Consider the following 20,642-nt stretch of genomic DNA (forward strand, 5'->3'; position numbering starts at 1 on the left):
GATGAGATAACAAGTGGCTTTCATCAAGACGAGCTTTGACAACCTCAGTATCTTTTGTATTATCAAGAATGAGGATGCAAATTCACATAACCTAAAGGATAGAATCAAATTATATTAATTCCCACCACAGACCGCATCTAAAGTAAGAATATACATACTCTATAAACTTATTAGAATTGTTATACCAATTGCTGAATGTAAGAAAAACAAGACCGTAGGATTTAAAAATGGCCAGAAAGAGCTCTATTGCCTCACAGTATGGGATAGATCAAGCAAAGTCCAGCAAGATATGTCTCCCATCGTTGCTATTTTTATGACTTCTTCTACGTTCCTAAGCTCGAATACTATAAAGCGTAAGCGTTCCATTCAAAGTAAATACGGTAAAAATTCGTGAATTAACCCAACGATTTTGTTTACAACTGAAGTAATGTCCACGTAAGAGATTTAGGCTACCTTCCTGTTCTCTACTGTCGATTCTTAAAAAGACATTAAAATGGATACCAGCAGTAGTCGAGTCGTAAAACTTCACAATTTTATAGATTTTGTTCTTGGATATAAAGAGATTGATAATGTTTCTCAGATCAAACAGCCTACCAACAATGAGATCCTTAATGAAAGCCCTTCAGAGTACAATTTCCGTCATTATACTGAAATTTAGACGATAAGGTTTGCTTTTTTAGAACATAAGCCCAATGGACTCTTTACTAAATTATCTCTGGCCCTGATGTTTCCATTTCCTACATCTTTGTCACTAGCTTCATTCTCTTTCCTTTTCCGCCTCTTTTCTTTTTTTATTATTATTGTATTCGGTGTTGAAAAACCAACAAACATATTTTAGTATAGTTTCTTATTGCTTTATACGATAACTACTAATCTTATTTCAATTTTATTTATTTATTTGAATAGTTATTTCTCGGATCTAAGTCACAGAAAAACAGAGTAAACAATTCTAGGTCGTCAACACCAGACTACATCGGCCGTGGTCGACAACATCACTAAGCGCGTTTCAACCCAATCTCAGCAATAATAAACAATATGTTAGGAGAGCTTTTATTCATTATATCTTTATAGAACTGCGCCATAGTCTAATAAAGTCTCATAATATCTAAAAGTAATCAAACTTTATGCATTACCTACACTCATTAAATTCCACTACCTTGGTAATTCAAAAAACGCATAACTTCACTGACCATATGGGTTTCATTAATATATAATTCCAGTCATCCCAGTCTCTATGGATTCGATATTGCGACTTGCTTTCTTTTTCTTTCAATTATCAACTGTTGAATAACCTGATTCCGCCAAATCTATGTATATTCTCTCTAACATCAGTCATTCACAACTCTTTTACGCACCTTTTCATATTCCAGTGGTTTATGTTTTAGCATCATCAAGTAAAGTCAGAAAAGTGTTTTTTTTTTTTTTTTTTTTTTTTTTTTTTTTTTTTTTTTTTTTTTTTTTTTTTTTGAACTCTGTGCTAGATGCTCTAACTTTGATATTTGATATTGACCTGTGCCAGATCACTATCCATAGCGGCTTTTATTTTTCATCATTACACATGATAATTTTTTTTATATTAAAAAAGACCTAGCTGAGCGCACCATTTCTTTAATACACCTTAATCGTTCAATCTAGGTCAAAAAGGACCGTAATGGGATAAAAAAAGCATCCTTTGGGATTAAGGACGGAAAAAATAAGAAGAGAGTAAATGAGTAAGAAGGGAAAGACATGTCTTAGACATCCGTATGAGTTCTGTGACAACCAATTCAAGAGCCGTTTTCCGGGGAAGAGTGGAAGTGAGCGAGACAATTTTTGATGATGAAGGTGATCGAGTTCAAAAACGATCAGACATATGATGAACCAACGGAGAAATCAAGAGGAAACAGGCTGAAGGGAATGTGGTTTGCCAGTGGGCAATGAATTTAAAAGGAAAGACAGAAGATCGTCAATAATAGTCGACATTCGTAAATTTTGATGCATATCGAGACATTGTATAGCATGTTTCTAGGAAAGAGAGGTCAGAACACTTGTGACAGGGCTTTGTTTAACACCAGACAACCAACCAAGCTTCAACGGATACACCTATTACGTTCAGAGTAGGACATGGAAAGCCAAGTTATGGGATCCAAGAACAAAGAAGAACGACAAATCAAGAGCAGTTTAGAGTGAGGAGCTGGTTGATTTTGTAAAAGGTTGTCTTGCAGGAACCCACGCTTAATGTTCATAAAGGAACGAGCATAGAGGGTACCACCTAACCTTGAACAATACTGCCAAGTATTGTTTTCGAAAGTTTGTGCCATTAGGATCGACCAAAATGCCACTTGATATGGGGTAGCAGGTGATAAAGGAGTATATCATCAGAAAAGTATAAGGAACGTAGACAAATCTTTTTATCTCACTGAGTTTTGCAATATTCTTCGCCGTTACCATACTACTATCCCAGTATTTGCATTCCTTGATATCAAGTCGGCGTATGGCACTGTGAATCGTGAACACGCTTGGAACTCTTTGCAATCGATGTCTTCAGCGTCTCTATTTTCCTTGTTACAAAACATATTCGATGATGTCCAAATCGAGATGCTCCTAGAAAATGTCAAGTTCTGTTTTTCTCCCATTACTAATGTTCTCCAGGGACCGATTCTGCCTCCATTTCTGTACTCCATGTATATAAATAATCTGCCCAAATTATTACATCCTCGCCCTCTTGTTGATTGTCATAACCCTATTCAACTAGTCTACTATTGAATTATCTATTATACGCTGTCGATGTGGTCCTCATCGCTGACAAGTATAAAATGGCAGAGCTTTTACAACTTTGTAAGCAACACAGTCTCGAATTAATCTTTCATTGGAACCCTAGTAAATGTGTGATATCTGATGACAGTCCCCAGCCTTTGCAATATTCTTCTTATAATACTATCATCCAACGTCAAGTTTCCTTGTCCTACCTAGATATCCCTTTTAAGTCTGGAGGCTACCTCCATACGCAAGAGATCGCCACTAATAATGCTTCTAAAGCCTTGAAAACAATGAATTAGCTATCCTCTCTCTGTATCAATCCCAAAGGTTTCAACAGACTTCTTGCCGCTTGTTTCTATTCACAAATAGTGCACTCACAATTCGAATATGGTTTGGCCGTTAATATATTTATATCGTCCCAGATCATTCAATTTGAAAACACTCAAGAATACTGTCTGCGTTCAATTTTTGGTGATTCTTGACGCTCTTTGGTCAACAACATGCTGCAACTGGTTAAGCTACCCACCATGAAAGAACGGATTAACATCCTACAAGCTCAATCCCTTCTAGAGATCCACAAGTTTCACGAAAGCCACTTTGTACCAAATCCAAGGTAGGGCTATTGTTTATCAAGAATAAATAGAGACAGCGTTTCAGGATCTTACGGAGGATAAAGATTAAGCTGATGGGCCGGTAGCTACCAGGATCAATGCTATCGCTTTTTTATGGATAGGGACAACTTGGACAACCCGTCAATTGATCGATGTGTAGGACCATTTCCAACAAAGTTCGAAAAGCTAGAGAAGAATGGGATCAAGGATGTCCTGAATGAGTTAAAGCATTTCCTTGCGTAGATGATCAACATCAGAGGCTTTTTTCGAAGAAAGTTGCTGGGTGGCTGTCTTGATATCGTTCAGTGTGAACGGAAGGGTGCTAGGCTCGAATGGTTGTCCAAACAATGAAGTCGATGAGGGGGGAGGCTATCTGTTCTATAATAAATAATCAGAAAAACTCGATTGTAAACGAGAGTCTTTGACGTTAGCAGCATGTTGTGGGCCTCCTTCTGTATAAAAAGAGGGCTTGAGAATTTTATCTTACCGAATTTAGCTGAATTTCGCAATAGACTTGCTATATTAGTCTTGCTTCATTTGAAGACAAAAATTGCGCCTGGTCTCTGGTCGTTTCCGCATAAAAAACGCCATGGTTTAGATTTCGTTTATTGGTGAAGAGTCCAATAATTGAGACAATTAAGGCCTGCTGCTTTATACCATTTTCTGTAATAGTACTTCTTGAGATTGAAAATCTCTTGCATTTCAATAATCCAGAAAACTTGAAGGTTTGAATCAACATGAAAGCTCTGCCTGCTGCAGGCTATGTCTAATGATATATATTTGACTTGGCATACCTTGTCAGTGAATTCTTCTATATAGCGGGTGATAGAATGCTTATCAGTTAGAGAAGGAAATAAATTAGGCAACAAGTGCCTTGTGTGATCTTTAAAAACCGTTTGATACCTAAGAGTATACTTATCATTTTTAAGCTTGCCCAGATGCCATAATAGACGTTGCGAAGGAAGATGTAGTTCAAAACAGTAGTTATTAAGCTCATCACATGAAGCTGCTTCTTTGCTCGCAATCGAGTCTCTCTCTTTGGACTTTTTTTGAAAGCAATTACAAAAATGTAAATCCTTTGATTACGAGAATTACTATCTGTGTCAATATCCTCAAGCAAAACAAATTGTTTAATTTCATTATGCATATTGACTTACATATGGTCAAAATAATCTGTCCCATTTGCATATAAAGATTTTTTTTGTTTCTTCGTATGCGAGAAATAAACTTGATGGTTTTTCCGATTTGTAATTTGTAAAAAAAAAGTTTACTTGACATTTTAATTTTTTTATTCACTTAGATAACTAAGCATACTTTAGTACAAAGAACCTCTTTAATTTGATTTTTTAGCTACTATTTGGTCGATAACATATTCAATATCCACTAAACTAAACCCTAATTATATTTTATATTGACATATTTCATGTATAGATTATTTCACTTGAAGTTGTATTGATGCAACAAATACAATACAAAATGTTTCTATTATTTGTCTAGTACAGTGCTTCCAAAAATGAACGCCGCATCCTAAATGCTGTTCTCTGTATACTTTGTATTGTAAAATTCTTTATAACACGACATTATTTTCTAAAATGCTGTATTTGTTTCACTTTTTAAGCAATTAAAAGAAGCATTCAAGAAGGGGCAAAGTCCCCTAACGAAGTAGTCAATTTCTTTCTGCTGAATTAGTCTTACGTCTGGCAGCACAAGTTCAAAAACTCCATGGTCGTTTTCTGTTTGTTTGTTTGTGGGTTTAAGCCCTGTTATTAAAAAATGTTTCTTATGATGACCAGCTAAAAATGCGGCATCCGAATAAAAAAATCCGCATACACAAAAAAAGAAGTATTCAAGAAACAAAAAACGAGCCATTTTTGTATGGGTTCCTTTAGGGATTGGATTTTAGTTCATTACACGTGACCTCTTTTGAAAGGAGTGTCAAAGCTTTCTTTTTTATTTTTATTTTTTTGCTTTAATCAAAATAATGTCATCAACACAAAATGAGATTATAAACAGTATATTACAAGCAATTAAGAACGACAACCACAATAGCTATAGTTCTAATACTTTAGCTTTTTTTAATGCTGTAAATTAGATGAATAATATGATGAATAATAATAATAATAAGCGCTGTATATTAGATTGATTGGACAGAACCATGGATCATATCAATCATAGTGTTTCATATTACGTGCTTCATTATCTCAGTTTTATTAAGAAATCAACATAATACGTTATCAGTTTACTTTTTCATTTTATGTAAAAAGAGAAAGAAAAGCATAATAAGAAACAGCTAATATTAACTCGTTATATATAGTGGGGTTGGCAGGTTTGACACAGCCATTGAATTCACTTGGCATGTCTTATTGGCCAAAAAATAGTTATTTTGAAAAATCTGGGTTATTTATTGTATCTGTCTATGCTGGTCCTTTACTCTTTAATGTCTTTTTCACACTAGTAAGTCACCTATTTATAGTCTATATTGCTCTATTAAAATTTCCATAAAAGATCTTGATCCTTAAGGCAACTGTATCTTTAATGATAGAAACAAAAAAAAGGCAGTTACAAAAAAAGATCAAGAAAACTTAAATAAATCATCATCTTTGAAAATTGCACTAAATACAGATAATTGTGAAATATGTATTCGGTTTTGACTAAAATATCTATTTCTAGATATGTAGCCTATGGTAAAAGAGAAAAATAATACCAAAGCAATAACTATGATGGCCATTAGATAAGAAAAAACCAAAGTAGTCAAATAGAAAGCATATACAAAAATGTTTCTAAATTACTTGACAACGCTGAGCCAGAGTGGCTTATTATAGCATATTAACAACACATATAAAGTACGTGCACTTGATCGAAAAGATCGAATGATTTATTATTAAAAGTTTATTTGGTTCAATGTACGATCTTCCAAAGTGATACATTGAATAAAAGACATTGCAAAAAGAAGGAGGGAGGAAGCATTTTTTTTTGAAGCTAAAAAAAGTTTCTTTTTTTCTGTACATGGAAAAGTTAATGATGAAGACAGATGTAATTCACACAGACAATAAGGAGTAAAATAAACGTACTTGATGTCTTCTTATTGTCCCAACTTAAATCATAATTTTAATTCTTTTCTGACCAATTTAGCATCTTTTTGCCTTTTATATCTTGATTTTGTAGCCCGGGTTAAAAATGTTTGCAGCAAATGCTTGTGCCTTATTATTTCAATTTGTGTGGCGCGCATCTTGATTTTTACTATAAATGGACTGTAAAAATCTATAATTAGTGCACATGGCTAAATAATAGAAAAAAGAAAACGAGAAGGAAAGGGGTATGTATAGCTTAGTAGTGGCTAAAGATCAATTGATCTGCTTGTGATTTTCTAATTGATGTATAAAGAATTCATAGACACGTTGAAATGAAGAAGCGTAAATGGGTCAATCTAACTCGTGCCATCTTTCCTTCTTCTGACATTCAAAGGAGAAAAGAAAGAGAAAGATGCGTGAAAAAAAAAAAGAGTTTCAACCTTTCTTTTGTTCACTCAAACAAAAACAACCTAAACCTTTCCTTTCCCTTAAAACAAAATGGTAAAAAGAAAATAAAAAGAAAAAGTTTGAATCTTGATTGTGTTAATTCCCAGATTAGTGCTGCGGTGGTGGTAATGGACCAAAGTGGAAAAGAGAAGTAGTGAAAGATCACAAATTTGATTATGTGGATATCAATGAATTTTATGATCCCTCTTGTTGTGCTTACTTGAATTACATGTTTATGTTTTTGATCATTTTAAAAGGCTTCTTAGTTTATGTGGCTGATTTATGGACTGCAGGTGAGCCTGTTACATAAACATAATACGATTAATTGATTATTTGCAGTCTCTTTACTTGTTATTGGTACATCAAGCGAAAATGAAGGAGCAGCTATTCCACCAGAGATTTCAAAATGGATTTTCTTGGGCGCAATTATGATTTCATTTATTTTATTATTTTGGGACATAAAAAAGGCGCGGGGCATCATTGATTCAAGAGATATTTCTTATGCTTTTACATCAGTTATTGCCAACAGATATTATTCAGTCAAGGATTATAAATACTTTTGCTTATTTAGAAGAATCAATAATTCTAGAAAAAGAATTGACTCCATTGCTTTCTTTGTTTTCTTTACATTAAAGGGTTGGAAGAGATTGTTATTAGCAGAAGCACCGAGACAAGTGATTAACATTGTAACTTTGATTACCATTGTACCTCACTGGATTCAAATCAAGAACGGAGTTAAAATACAAAACGAAATTCTGGGTAAAACAATCATTCAGCAAATCATGACAGGTACAATGGCCTTCTCGGTGCTTATATTTGGAATATCATTTATACTTGTATGCATCGCTGCTATTGTTTATATTCCACTCTTGTGTCATATCCAGGGAAACTTAAAAGAATATTGCTGTCATAAAGTGGATAAAAGGTAATAAAAAAAGTAAGTAACTAATATGTTGATTAACAATGCATTACCTAGAATTGCAGAGTTACTAAGAAAGCAAGCACGTATGAGAGTTGAAAACAATATGAAAGCTCAACATGTTCGTAACGAGAAAGATGATATCGAAATGCGATCCTTTCCTAAACCTACACTACCTAAAGTAAACATGGAGAATTTAACAGCAAACAATAACCCATACCCTCATAATAATTATTATCACCAACAACCATATCATTACAACAATAACAATAACCTGTCTGCACCATTTGCAAGAAGAAACAGTCTGTCATCTGTAAATAGCGATCAAGCCGGACTTATATCGCATGCACAAGGACAAGCCTATTCATCACCTTTTTATTATCAAAACAATAATGGTAGTAATGTATCAGTAGTGCGACCCAATAACAATTACAATCAACAAGCGTATTATACGCAACAACAACAACAACAACAACAACAACAACAATACAATTACTCTCAAAATCATTATTAATACAACACTATTATTTATCATTTGTGTCTACACTATTTTTGTTTGTCAGGCTGAATTAATGCATCAACAATTATTCTTATCCCATCTTTTTCTTTTTTCAGTGTGTATGTGTGTAAAAAGCATTTTTTATTTCCATATAGCACTCAAGCATTCTTTTTTTTTTATAGTAAAAGATTTGGTTTGCGTTCAAGAACATAATTGATAAAAAATTTTCACTGACGAATTTTCACGTTTCATCTTTTTCCAAATAAAGTAAAATGAGGCATCGCCTCACCACGCCATGGGTTAAAGTTATGAAATAATGGCTTATATTTTGCCTCGATGCTGCCTTTACTTCCCTTCATCTTTTTTTTTTTTTCGCCCAGCCAAGAGGGTTCCCCGTTCCTGTATGGGGCTGATTGTTTCCTGTAAAAAAATGAATTCAGCCAGGAGGATCATATATCATTACAATAAGAATAGCAAAAAAAAAAAAATGAAGTCGATAATTTTTTTCATCTCTGTTTAGAAGTAGTGAAATGATTTTAAAAAAAAGAACAAATTCTTTTTAAATCTTGATATCAAATGTTCCTTTGTTTGCTTTCCGATTTTTTTTTTTTTTTTTTTGTCTCTTGTAACTAACTTTCGGAGCCATGTTGGTTTGAACAGTAACACGAAATGCTTCAAACTTGCTTCATTGTATTATTGATACCGATCGCAAGTTACAAGCAGAAACAAATGATGGGTGGTTGCAATCCTTAAAATAGTGCCTTATTATCTTTAATCTAACAGACGGCCCTAAATTTCATTACGACTTCAAGCTTACGCTACCCAGAATCTGGAATCTGATATGCAACACTATTCTTTCTGTGAAACTGAAGAAGAGCAGTTTTTACAGAGGAATGCTCTGGAGCCTATCATCAGTATTTTGCTTTGAATCTTGCTTTCTTTTTTTACAGTAGATACCCAATTACATAAACAGAACGATCAAAGCTTGGGTAAAAGCATCCCAAGTGTATGATGGGTTGTGTAATTAGAGTGATATTTTTCTTCTATAACACTTGCAAAAGAAAATGATTGGCTATTTTTCTAATCAAACACAAGAGAATGGAGCAGATATCCTGCTGCCAGTGACAAATCTACTCCTTCTCTTGTAAATTCTATGTATAAAGCCATTATACTCTTAAAGCCTTTCATTGTCTCATGCAGTTCGTCACTTATTACTGGAAATATACAAGATCATTTTGGGTATTTTTTCTTTTCTCCCTTAGGCTTAAAAACTGTTATTACCTAAAAAATAGCTTTGTTTTAATATTTGACCTGTAAGCTTACTTTCTTTTAAAACGCTTCTTCAAAAGCAACGGGGTTAGATGTTATCATGTACACAGAAAGACATACCCTCAATTACTCTATTCAAGTTGCTGCTTGAAAAGAGCGCAGACAAGACAAAACGATGATTTGTAAGTCAAAAATGGATCTCGTGTAACAATAAACCGTGTCAGGAACACTTTTTTTTGTTTTGTTTTTTTCAATGACAAAAAAGGCTGAAATAGTCCGAAGAATATGCAAAGTTATAGTTTGGTAAAATCATTTTTTATATCAAGAGAATGAGAAGAAAGTCTTGTATTTTATTATAAAGAAGATGGTTTATTTTTTTACTGAGAAAAAAAAAACTTTCTTGTTCCTAAAAATATGCCAAGCCTTAGATAAACGCCACTCTGTAAGCTTAAACGGTGGCTAAGAAAGAAAAAAGATATTTTTATACTAGATTATATCACATGCATACTAGAGATTATCAATAATGATAAAAATGGTGCAGTTCACATTATAGTATGTACAAGAGAAATAAAGAAAGGTGAGTTTCTTTTTTGCATTAGAAATAATCCAGTAACAAAGAAGTTAGAGCACTTTGTTGCTTCCTAGCTTAATTCTCTTTTTTTGATACAAAATTAAATTTAGAAGCATAAAAGATGCTAAATTTTGCTACTTTCAAAGAATGTTTGGGTTTATTTTTAGGCAGTGAATGCAAGTCATTCGTTTGTATACAAAAAAGTTCTTTTTGAAGCATTTCGCTGGGTCATTTGAACAACAAGTCAAAAAAAGGGCATCATTTGTGTTACTTTTGAAGGGTCGGAACTGAATAGATAAGGTCACACATACTAAAGCCCTCTTTGCTACTTTTTATATAAATTGGTCAAGAAAAAAAAAAACAAAAAAAAAAACTCTTCTTTCACAACAATAGATTTATAAACTTTTTTGTATAAACACATCATGAACTCAATCTATTCATCAAACAATGTATTATCTACCTTCTCATCTTCTTCTGCTACCGGACAATATCAAGGTTATTTTACATCACTTCATCAACTTGATTCAAATCTGACAGAATTCTTTCCAGATCCACAAATGGATTCTGATTTTTATCCTAGTCCTTGTGATTCTCCCTCAGGAAATGAAGTACTCTTGTTGACGCCTAATTCATGCGAACCTCAACCTGCCATTGGTGTGGTCAATTATGATTCACAAAAGACGATGCTCATGGTCCCTCCTCTTGAACAATTCAACAGTTATGATCATTATTGTGAACCTAAATTTCATGATATCGAATATCTTGATAAATTCATTGCACAGCATGAAGCTGCTTTAAACTTGCCTGAATTAGAAGAAGACAAAGAGGAAGAAAAGCTCATGGAAGAAGAAGAATGGTCTCACTGGTCTCCTTCTCGTTGTTCGTCTCCAGAAGTTGAAGAAGACGTCGGAGGAGAGGTGACTATCCTTCAGGATAAGAAATCCAATAGAATCAACAAAGTACCCGGTCGTCGCGGTCGTACCAAAGGAACCAAGAACAAGCCCAAGATCTCTGACATGAATAAACCTAAGCCCAAGCGTGGTCCAATGGAAGGCGTTCTTTATGTGTGTCAGCATGATGGCTGTGGTCGATCCTTTACTCGTCCTTACAACTTGACCTCCCACATGCGTACTCATACTTCTGAACGTCCCTACGCTTGTTCTCACTGCGGCAGAAGGTTTGCAAGACAACATGATCGTAACAGACATGAAAAATTGCACTGGGGCATTCGTCCTTATGCTTGTCATCACTGCCACAAGTCCTTTGCACGTATGGATGCTTTGAATAGACATTTGCGAATGGAAAATGGCTGCACTGCCATGCATGTGTAGGCCTCTTGTTCTTCCTCTCACTTTTCTGACTTTTTGCACATAACATCCTTTTTCCTGTGAATTCATTGTACCATTTTCTCTCTTTTAAAAAATTATTAATGTCTATTTTATATTTTATTATATTTTAGTTCGCTCTTGTAAATAAATAAAAAGAAGTACTTTTTCCCCCTTCTATTGTCTTTTTCTATTTTACAAAGAAATCGTTTTAATATAAAAAGAGCAGACAAAAGCTCTATTATTGCAAGTACTCGTAAAACATGAAACATGCATTGTTAGAGAAAATTGTAGTTGAATAGATTCAACCGCATTGAAATTATATCACAAGCATTGTTGTTTTCTTTAATCGATACAGTTGACGGTGCATGTTAACACAAGGTCACTGTGTCTATCCCAACTCGGGTGGGTATACTGGACTATCGAATCGATCGTGATGTAATTTTTAAGCTGAAAAATATCTGTTCCAAAGATCTTTACTGTGGTAGATGTCAATCGCTAAATGCAGTTTGTCATCATATCACGTTTGGATGCTTTGATAAATTTATTTTCAGGAAATTAAAAACATGTGGTCCTTACGTGTATCTGATGGTGACAAGGTGAGACGAATTCGATTCGGATGCCAAGTTCAACCCTTTTTAATTAGGTAATGCTCTATTCAGACATTTTGTATAAATCATGGTCAAAGATAATGAATCTAAAAAAAGAGTATATGCAAGAAAGCTTTTCATACACAAGAATTCAAAAATTATAAAATGCGTTCAAGTGGCATATTCTTACATGTCGAACGACAAGTACATACGAAAGGTAGAAAAATCAATCATCCTAATTTTAATAAGCATAGCGTTGACAAGAATGGGGAAAAAAAAAAAAAGTATCTAAACACTCGAGCAAAATAAGACATTATAAAATTTCCTCAATACGTTCTCTGAGTCTTGATACATTTCATCATGTAAGATAATGAAACTATTAACATAGTTTAGAATACTACTGATGACGACTTATGAAGGAAAGGAAGACGACTGTTTATATAAAACAAATTTAGCTCCAACAGTCTGAATGGTTAGCCTAGGATACAAGCAAGATTCCAGTGCTGAAGCCTTGTTTGTATCACGATCTGCGCCAAGAGTACAGCAAAATAATATCACTGCTGCAGTCATTTTAGTATTAAGAAAAGGATGGATAGAACTTTTACAAGCAAAGCCAGTGTTTGAAAGGAACAGGTACAATGGCAAAATAGTCTACCAATGAAAATGCAAGATAACGTCATGTTCTGTTTGTTAAAGTATGCTATAAATAAACAATCTGTTCCCATGACAGCCTACATCTTGGCTTGGCAACAGTTCACTGTGATTATGTCACAGCCAACAAAAGGAGCTACTGTGGCTATGACCCCCTCCCAAAAAAAAAAGGCTGAAATGACTAGATGAAATAGTGCTTTCGTCTGATATGTCTGTTACCGTAGATGTTTTAAACAGACTTTAAAAGAAAACAGGACTCGGTTGCTTTCTTTCTTTAGTCTATTTTTTCGCAAATTTGGGTTTTTGTTTAAAAAAAAAAATAGTACCTGTGTAGCTTTGTCATGTCTTGACTGTTGATAGCTATGTGGTTCAGATCTCCTCTAGCGCCTTCATATTATCCCGATACCTGTTTAATATGTAATCTAAAGGAAGCTATCAAAGAAGAAAATGTTGTTGAATGTATCTCACTATCCCACAGAAACCAATCAAGGCTGTCGATGGATTATGTTTATTGGCTAGTTTAGCAATATACACACACAGAAAAATATAGTTTTTTTTTTTTTTTTTTTCTTTTGGCTTGATTTATTTTGAACCATTTGTCTGATTGAATTGATTGGGTTCTTTTATCCAAAATAATTCAAGATTGATAAAGGTTCTTGTTGGTTAATAGAAGAGAAAGAAGGATGAAATGGTATTGTGGTTGATTAAGAATGTAAAAAGTGTGTGTGGTATGAGTTGATGTCGAATGTTTTCATTATTCGATTATGAAGCAGATCATTCTAGATTCTTTCCAAAGCTTTCTTCTTTTTAAACTTTATTAACCTAATTCAAGGTTCTAAATTATAAAAGGATAAATAACATATTTTATTAGACGGAGAGAAGCGGTCAAATATCCGAAAGTTGATTTTAATTGAAACAGTCTTTAAATCCGAAATTGAGAAAATGTAACATCATAAAAATGAGACTATGAAAGTGAAATGAAGAAAAGAACGGGATAATACAGAAAAAATCGAGTTTTGGTTTCTGTAGAATGAAAGGAATTGCTTACTCTAAAATAAACCTTTTCATCTTCTTTTCACCGCGGATATAACTTTCTCTCTCTCTTCAGTCCGTCACATCTTTGCAAATTAAGGAAAAACACACAGACTTTTTTTTTTTTTTTTGAATAAGCAAGCTTTCGTACTATGAACTAAAAATAAAGTTAGAATGTCATGTAGACCAAATCAACTTTTCTTTTCAAAATGATTTTGTAAGATTATTTTTTATTAATTTAAAATAACGTGTATAAATCCTTCTATCGTTCATTACACAACCGAGCCTTTCTTTTTTCAAACTGTTTTTGGGTCTTTGTACGTCACTTTGCCCTTCAAAATTTTATAGGCGCTTCAAAAAAGCGCTAAACACAGACATACACACAAAAAAAAAAAAAGATAAAGAGTCGGTCTTGTATTTTTTTTGTATGACGGTCAATCGATTGAAATATAGAAAAAAGATGGAAAAATGATTACCATCACTTTTACTGTAAAAAGAAGAGAAGATGAGAAATGTCAGATTTGTGTACCTGTCAACTATTTTTGGGATTTTTCAGGGACGAAAAATTAACGTTTGTGTTTGCTCATGTTTTGCTTTTAAGAAAAGAGAGAGAGAGAGAGAAAGAGAGAATTGTCATCCATGTGTACTTGGTTACATTTGAATTTAGAAAGGAATTGTAGAATTGATTTTAGTTTTGAAAAGAAGGGGAGGAAAAAAAAAAGAGAGCGACAGTTTAAAAAGACTCTCTTTTTATTTCATTGATTGCTTATTATTTCTCTTTGTTTTGATTCATCCAAACGATCATCTCTTTTTTTTTTTTTTTTTTTTTTTCCATTCAGGCAGGCTAGCATGGATAGATGTGAATATCAAATAAGGGTTTACTCCGCTTCTTTAGAATTGAAGATGCCCTGTGCATTATGTTTATGTTGTATAAAACACACTCAATTCACATTCAATCAGTCGATCTTTACTTTATTTGTTTACAAACATGTGTCCCATAAAGGTTTTGCATGTTTTTTCTTTTTTTTCAATTTTATTATTTACTTTAAAATAAAGTTAAGGTTTATGCACTCCCAAAAAAAGAATATTTTGGACCTTTTTTTTTGATCAACCGAAACCCCGATAGATCGGATTGAATCTTCTTTGGACACCTCTTTTCCGGGAAAGAATGAGCAAAGTGGGCTTATCTTTTTTAAAAAAGAAGAGATTAAAAAAGAAGCTTTTATTCAACACAACATGCTTGGTTACAATACACCCTTTTCTAAATGTCTGTGAACTTGATTACGCAAAATTCACTTTAAAGTCACCAGAGGAAGAATATTGATTAAAGTTTTTTTAATAGTTACATGAAACAGAGTTTTTTTTTGTTCTACCCAATATTTCAAAGCCATATATTATCTAATCATTTCCTTTTTTTTTTTTTTCTATTTTATTCATCAACACTATTTGAATCATGAAAAGTAAACCAAGGGAAAACATAAAAGACGGGTAAAATGCATAAGAAAGATGGATGATTTGTTTGTTTTTTTTTTTTTTTCTTTCTCTCTTTTGGTCCCAATGGTTGGATATAGTTTTTATTGTCCGAAAGCAGAGTATAAAAAAAAAAGATGTGGAATGGATCAGACAAGAGGATAAAATAAACAACCCTTATTCTGATCTTGTCTATGTTTATAAATGATGTATAAAGTAAATAAAGGAGGGGATAAATGGGATTGTCTATCTGTTTTTTATACATCAATTAAACGGAATCAATTTATAAATTGGGAATGTCACTGCTCTTTCTAACTCAGTAATATTTCGATCAAAATCATCTTTTATCAAACTAAAGAATAGAATTAGAACAGAGTCAAGACAGTATCCATCCCATCTTTGAATCAGTGCATTCATGATGATTGTGAATAGAAAAAAAAGAGATCAAAAAACAGAAAAGAAGAAGTTACACACTACGTTTTTAAACAGTCGTAACACAATATGATATCGGTGCATGAGAAAAAAAAAAAAAGCAAGATTTGAATTGCAACTTCATTGGTTCAGTGATTTGACGTCTTTTAGTTTGGTAGTACTTTGTCGTGCACTTTAAATTTTCCCTTTTTCCTCACAAAAAAAGAAAAAATAAATCCTTTTTTTTCTTCTTCTTCTTCATCAAGTTAACACACTCTTCCCCCTCCCCCCACACCAGTCCTTTTTACTACAATCCTTTTTAACCAAACAAATAAAAATGAACAAAATTCAATGGTCTACTGCTGAATATCTCAATGAATATCCTCAACAATCATATCCTACCACTCCCACCAACAAACTCGATCAATCCAGTTTGATGTATCCTGGTAAATAGTGGATGATGATTTATATTCAATCTAACATTTTATAGTATCTCCTTTTTATGCGTCCACTGTCGCTACTTCACCTTCTGCTTCACCTTTGTCTGCCAGTAGTGGTTTGATGTATGGTTCTGAACCTTTTGTCGCCTCAAGCCCTCCTCCATTTAGTCCCGATAGTTTGATGTCTGGATTTGCTTCAGCCCCAATCTACCAGGCACCCCCTCTTGTCCAATCTTCTTCAACCTCTACCATGAGTAGCACCAGTAGTGCTTATCTCAGTGAAACGATTGCCAAAGCCTCTGCTTTACCTGAATCTTTTTACCCTGAGTTCCTTCAGTATTCCAAAGAATCATTTGAGCAAGGTGTTGGTACTCGTAAACAAGTGGCCTCTCAAAACAAGAAACGTGCTAGAGAAGAAGATAAGGTGAAAGATGAAGGCGATAAACGTTCTCGCAAGCAAAAAACTGAGTAAGTAAACAAACGTGTGCCTTCAAAGCATACCACTCATCTTGTCACTTCTAGCCAAGATATCACGGATACCAATGTGAGCGAGTTGAGACGCCAAATCCATATTCAATCGGAGCAAAAGCGTCGCGCTCAAATTAAAGATGGTTTTGAAGATTTACGAAATGAATTGCCTGCTTGTTTGAATAAGAAGATGAGTAAAGTCACTTTATTACACAGAAGTAAGTCTCTTCACTTTATCATCCAATCCTATTCTCACCCCCCCCTCTTTTTCTACAGCCGTTCAACACATTCAACATTTAAAGAGTACTCAAATGACAATCTTGGCTGAGCTTGAACGTCTTGTACAAGAAAACGAACAGCTCAGAAGGTATTTAAAAAAAAAAAATGCGACTTGAACATCCACTTATCCGCATTTTAGTTTCCAACAAAGCGTATTACAAAAACAAGCTCTTGAGAACATGTACTCTATTTAATCCCACTTGTTTTGAGTCCCAGCCATTTGTTAGTTTAAACATATGATTCTATAATACCTTTGCATCTCTTTGAAATACCCTTCTTATTGAACTCTTTCTATCACACTCTCTCCTTATATACAAACAAGCCCTTTCTTTTTTAGCATCTTATATTTATGTGTATATATCTACTTATATACCCATTTAATCTCTTTTATGTAATTTTAAACCTTTTTATTTTTCAAAAAAGAAAAATACCGAGTTTTATGATAATAAAAAAAAAAACAACCCACTTATGCTTCATATAAAAAAAGTAACCTTCTCTTTTATTTTTATTTATTGGTATTACATATAAAGAAGTAAAGGTATATAATAAAAAGATGACTTTATCCACTGTTATTATTTTTTGGAGCCAATTTAACACCAAGAATGATGGCAATAATAATAATAATAACGATAAAGATACCAAGACAAATAAACTTATTTCTTCTTGTTGACAGGGCTGATTTTTTAGCCTTTTCAATGTATTGTGTACCTGCTTCTAACTGATTCGTTGTGTCAATCGCACTCGACTCAATCTGATCCAACACTTTGGCCTGACTCTCGAGCATAGACTGCATTTCTTCGAATAGGATCGATAATTCCTGAACACTCTTTGCCAAGCGTCTAATATCCTCGTGACGTTCCTGAACGGCATCCAGCGTGTTCTGGGCACTCTGACGTTTACTGGACTGCATCAACTGTTGTGCAAACACAGCACCACCATTTTCAGCCTGAGCGATCGCTTGTTCAATCTCTTGTGGGGTAGCGTTTGGATTGGCAATCTTGATCTGTCGTTCGAGTTGAACGCTTTCAGCCTTTTGGAAATCAATGGCCACTCGACGGTGATTTTCGATGGCGTCCATAAATTGTTTGGTGACAGCACTAAATGTGTTTTTGCGCATGGCTAAATCGGTATGACGAGAGGTGGGCTCAATCTCCTTGAGCTTTTGCTTGACATGTGTCATGATCGTTTGAGTCTCGGCCGAAAGATCCTCGACGGCTTGTCTGTTGCGAGAGAGTTCAGAGACATCGGCTGTTTGAAGCATGCTTGATTGGTGGGATTGGATACGAGTGACATTGTAGTTTATTTGGCTGATGCTTTCCTTGATATGGGATACTTGGTCAAGAAATCCTTGGACAGAAGTGATATCCCCTTGAGTGGATAACAACGGACGCATCTCGTATCCTCCACTGTTTTGATGAACAGGGTTTGTCGAATTGTTTTGAAGTTCAGCAAGTCTATTCACACTCATCTCTCTCTCTCTTTTGTTTATATCAAAAAGAAAGAAAGAAAAAAAAAAAAAAGGACAAAATAGGGGGGAAAGAAAATAACAACAGAAAAGAGGCTCATCAACCAATGAAATTAAGTTTGTCTCACTCTAATGATAAAAATAGAAAAAATTTTATTTCACCAAGCGTTTGTTAATCTTTCACCTGTTTCTAATAAACCGACGGCCATTTTTAAAGCGGATTCAATATTTTGATTCAATAAACCTTGTTCTTCCTTTTTTCTGTTGTTGACATCTTGAAGCAATTGTTGTTTTTGTTTGGAGTGAGTGTTGATGATGATGGGTAATTGTAATAAGAGTTTACAGATTGTGATTGATAACTGCATACGTTTCCAAAGACTGAAATAGGATAGTTGTCTTAATTCATATTGTAATTCATACAGTCTCATTAGTTCAAATTGTATCACTTGATAATATTGGTGTGTAGCTGTTAAATGGACCAATTAGCCATCTGAGTTTAGCTGTGGTTGACTTACATTGAAATATTTCACGCATTTTTTTAAAGGCAAGTTCAATATGAATGATGGCATCCTCTGTGATATGCATCGCAGGATTTGTTTCATTTAAAGTATCTATGCTTATGATGTCAATCGTTTACTTTTTCTTTTCTTTCTTTTGATTTACGTATAAATGCTCTCAACGTTTGAAATTCTCCTTCCAACATTTCATTAAATAACTAGACAAAAAAAACAAAGTCAGTAAGTGATTGCATAATATAATGGAGTACCTGATGTAACACTCTCTGTAAGGTATCATTTGAATTTGTTTCATCATCGGATGATACACGAAATGTTCCTTTTTGTTTAGATAAATCATAAACTAATTTAGATGAAGGATTGTTTAATGTCTCATAAGCAATAGATAAGACTAGGATAGAGAAATAAGTATCTGTGGATTTCATCTTATTCTATACTTTGAAAGCTTTGAGTAGCTCGGGGATAAGAAGGAACAAATTTATCTGGGTGACATATTCTACTTTTCTAATAGAATGTAAATGAGATATGTTTAAAGTACACATTTACTTTTATATAAGCTCTTCTAATTTCTTCTGGTGTAGCATTCCTTTTCACTCCAAGTACATGATAATAATCTGTTGCACTTAATATTTCATCCACAATCCGATATTTATCTTCCTTATTATTAATAAATGGCATTTTCACAAATAAAAAAAAAAAAAAAAAGAAAAAGAAAAAGAAAAGCAAAATAAAATAAAGCAAGCTTTCTCTTATTAACATGTGAAAAATAGTTTTGATATAAATTTGGTAAAAAATGAATTTTTGGTTATTTTTTTTTTTTTTGCTTTCTTTTTTCTTCAATAGGTTATCCTTTAGATCTTTTGCATAGCAGCGATATCAACAGATTGGACATAGTCTTCTAATTCAGTGATTTGATCAGTCAAATCATCCAACAAGACCTTGTCATCTTCAACAACACAGTTGATTTGAAGCTTTCTGATACCGTAACCAATAGGAACCAATTGGTGACCACCCCACAACAAACCATCCATGGCAATTTCCTTGACGGCCTTGGTCATGGCTTCCATATCGGTTTCATCATCCCAAGGCTTGATTTCAAGAGTGATGGTGGTCTTGGCAATCGTCTTGGGCTTGTTGGCCTTTCTGGCATTGTATTCAGCAACACGTTCAGCCTTGATTCTTTCGGCTTCAGCATCTTCTTCTTCATCGGAGCCGAAAAGGTCAATGTCATCTTCGTCTTCAGCAGCAGCAGCAGCAGCAGGAGCAGCAGCTTCCCTATTTTATAGTTAGTTATCTCTACTACAAGAGTCGCATGACGCTGTCTATTTACTTGGTGGCCAAACCCTTGACGGCAGCAATGTGAGAATACCATCTGGCCAAGTGAGGATAAGTTTCAGCAGATACACCTTCAGTTAAAGCATTGAAAACGGAAACATCAGCTTCGGAAAGCTCGACACTAACAAATAAAAAAAAAAAAAGATGAATACTTGTATATTTCCTATTTTATTCTATTTACCCCTTGACATAAGAGACATTTTCAAAATAGCTGTTGAGAACCTTATAGGCTAAAGGAGCTTCAAGAGTGAAAGACATTATAAATGATGAAAAAGAGAAAAAAAAAAAAAAAAAAAAAAAAAAAAAAAAAAAAAAAAAAAACGAAAACTGGGTAAAATTGATCTCCCTTCCCCCTTCTTTCAAAAATTTTTTTGTGTGCACCAGCAACTGTTGTCACGTCGCTGAGACTAAGCCACTTTTCTATTTTTGCAGGATGATGAATTCAATAGTAACCTGTTTTCTTTTTGCTTTCTAATCCATGCTTTTTATTATAAAATGAAATTCTAGTCTAGCAAAGGAATGATTTATAAACAAC

The 20,642-nt window shown here is 33.9% G+C and overlaps 11 protein-coding genes across 11 annotated transcripts; 8 read left to right on the forward strand and 3 right to left on the reverse strand.

Moving 5' to 3' along the window:
• Positions 1-289: 289 nt before the first annotated feature.
• On the forward strand, positions 290-658 carry RO3G_02754 (uncharacterized protein; the record flags this gene model as incomplete). The annotated part of the gene is made up of 2 exons (XM_067657345.1): positions 290-380; positions 540-658. The coding sequence occupies 2 exons, from the start codon at positions 290-292 to the stop codon at positions 656-658; spliced, it is 210 nt and encodes a 69-aa protein (XP_067513446.1).
• A 1,411-nt stretch (positions 659-2,069) lies between these two features.
• Positions 2,070-2,300, reverse strand: RO3G_02755 (uncharacterized protein; the record flags this gene model as incomplete). The annotated part of the gene is made up of 1 exon (XM_067657346.1): positions 2,070-2,300. One exon carries the CDS (start codon positions 2,298-2,300, stop codon positions 2,070-2,072), a length of 231 nt encoding a protein of 76 aa, XP_067513447.1.
• A 495-nt stretch (positions 2,301-2,795) lies between these two features.
• On the forward strand, positions 2,796-3,038 carry RO3G_02756 (uncharacterized protein; the record flags this gene model as incomplete). Its single annotated transcript, XM_067657347.1, has 1 exon — positions 2,796-3,038. One exon carries the CDS (start codon positions 2,796-2,798, stop codon positions 3,036-3,038), a length of 243 nt encoding a protein of 80 aa, XP_067513448.1.
• A 201-nt stretch (positions 3,039-3,239) lies between these two features.
• Positions 3,240-3,593, forward strand: RO3G_02757 (uncharacterized protein; the record flags this gene model as incomplete). Its single annotated transcript, XM_067657348.1, has 2 exons — positions 3,240-3,352; positions 3,473-3,593. 2 exons carry the CDS (start codon positions 3,240-3,242, stop codon positions 3,591-3,593), a joined length of 234 nt encoding a protein of 77 aa, XP_067513449.1.
• Positions 3,594-5,331: 1,738 nt separating this feature from the next.
• RO3G_02758 (uncharacterized protein) lies at positions 5,332-5,841 on the forward strand (the record flags this gene model as incomplete). Its single annotated transcript, XM_067657349.1, has 3 exons — positions 5,332-5,433; positions 5,665-5,676; positions 5,824-5,841. The coding sequence occupies 3 exons, from the start codon at positions 5,332-5,334 to the stop codon at positions 5,839-5,841; spliced, it is 132 nt and encodes a 43-aa protein (XP_067513450.1).
• A 1,078-nt stretch (positions 5,842-6,919) lies between these two features.
• RO3G_02759 (uncharacterized protein) lies at positions 6,920-8,301 on the forward strand (the record flags this gene model as incomplete). The annotated part of the gene is made up of 4 exons (XM_067657350.1): positions 6,920-6,922; positions 6,981-7,161; positions 7,208-7,793; positions 7,845-8,301. 4 exons carry the CDS (start codon positions 6,920-6,922, stop codon positions 8,299-8,301), a joined length of 1,227 nt encoding a protein of 408 aa, XP_067513451.1.
• A 2,247-nt stretch (positions 8,302-10,548) lies between these two features.
• On the forward strand, positions 10,549-11,602 carry RO3G_02760 (uncharacterized protein; the record flags this gene model as incomplete). The annotated part of the gene is made up of 2 exons (XM_067657351.1): positions 10,549-11,395; positions 11,586-11,602. 2 exons carry the CDS (start codon positions 10,549-10,551, stop codon positions 11,600-11,602), a joined length of 864 nt encoding a protein of 287 aa, XP_067513452.1.
• Positions 11,603-12,017: 415 nt separating this feature from the next.
• On the forward strand, positions 12,018-12,510 carry RO3G_02761 (uncharacterized protein; the record flags this gene model as incomplete). The annotated part of the gene is made up of 2 exons (XM_067657352.1): positions 12,018-12,097; positions 12,435-12,510. The coding sequence occupies 2 exons, from the start codon at positions 12,018-12,020 to the stop codon at positions 12,508-12,510; spliced, it is 156 nt and encodes a 51-aa protein (XP_067513453.1).
• A 3,432-nt stretch (positions 12,511-15,942) lies between these two features.
• On the forward strand, positions 15,943-16,986 carry RO3G_02762 (uncharacterized protein; the record flags this gene model as incomplete). The annotated part of the gene is made up of 5 exons (XM_067657353.1): positions 15,943-16,051; positions 16,096-16,513; positions 16,568-16,731; positions 16,790-16,880; positions 16,932-16,986. 5 exons carry the CDS (start codon positions 15,943-15,945, stop codon positions 16,984-16,986), a joined length of 837 nt encoding a protein of 278 aa, XP_067513454.1.
• A 365-nt stretch (positions 16,987-17,351) lies between these two features.
• Positions 17,352-18,260, reverse strand: RO3G_02763 (uncharacterized protein; the record flags this gene model as incomplete). The annotated part of the gene is made up of 1 exon (XM_067657354.1): positions 17,352-18,260. The coding sequence occupies one exon, from the start codon at positions 18,258-18,260 to the stop codon at positions 17,352-17,354; it is 909 nt and encodes a 302-aa protein (XP_067513455.1).
• Positions 18,261-19,623: 1,363 nt separating this feature from the next.
• RO3G_02764 (uncharacterized protein) lies at positions 19,624-20,365 on the reverse strand (the record flags this gene model as incomplete). Its single annotated transcript, XM_067657355.1, has 3 exons — positions 19,624-20,047; positions 20,103-20,228; positions 20,289-20,365. 3 exons carry the CDS (start codon positions 20,363-20,365, stop codon positions 19,624-19,626), a joined length of 627 nt encoding a protein of 208 aa, XP_067513456.1.
• Positions 20,366-20,642: the final 277 nt, after the last annotated feature.

Source organism: Rhizopus delemar, genomic scaffold (assembly GCF_000149305.1).
Source record: "Rhizopus delemar RA 99-880 supercont3.2 genomic scaffold, whole genome shotgun sequence".
Taxonomy (NCBI): Eukaryota; Fungi; Mucoromycota; class Mucoromycetes; order Mucorales; family Rhizopodaceae; genus Rhizopus; species Rhizopus delemar.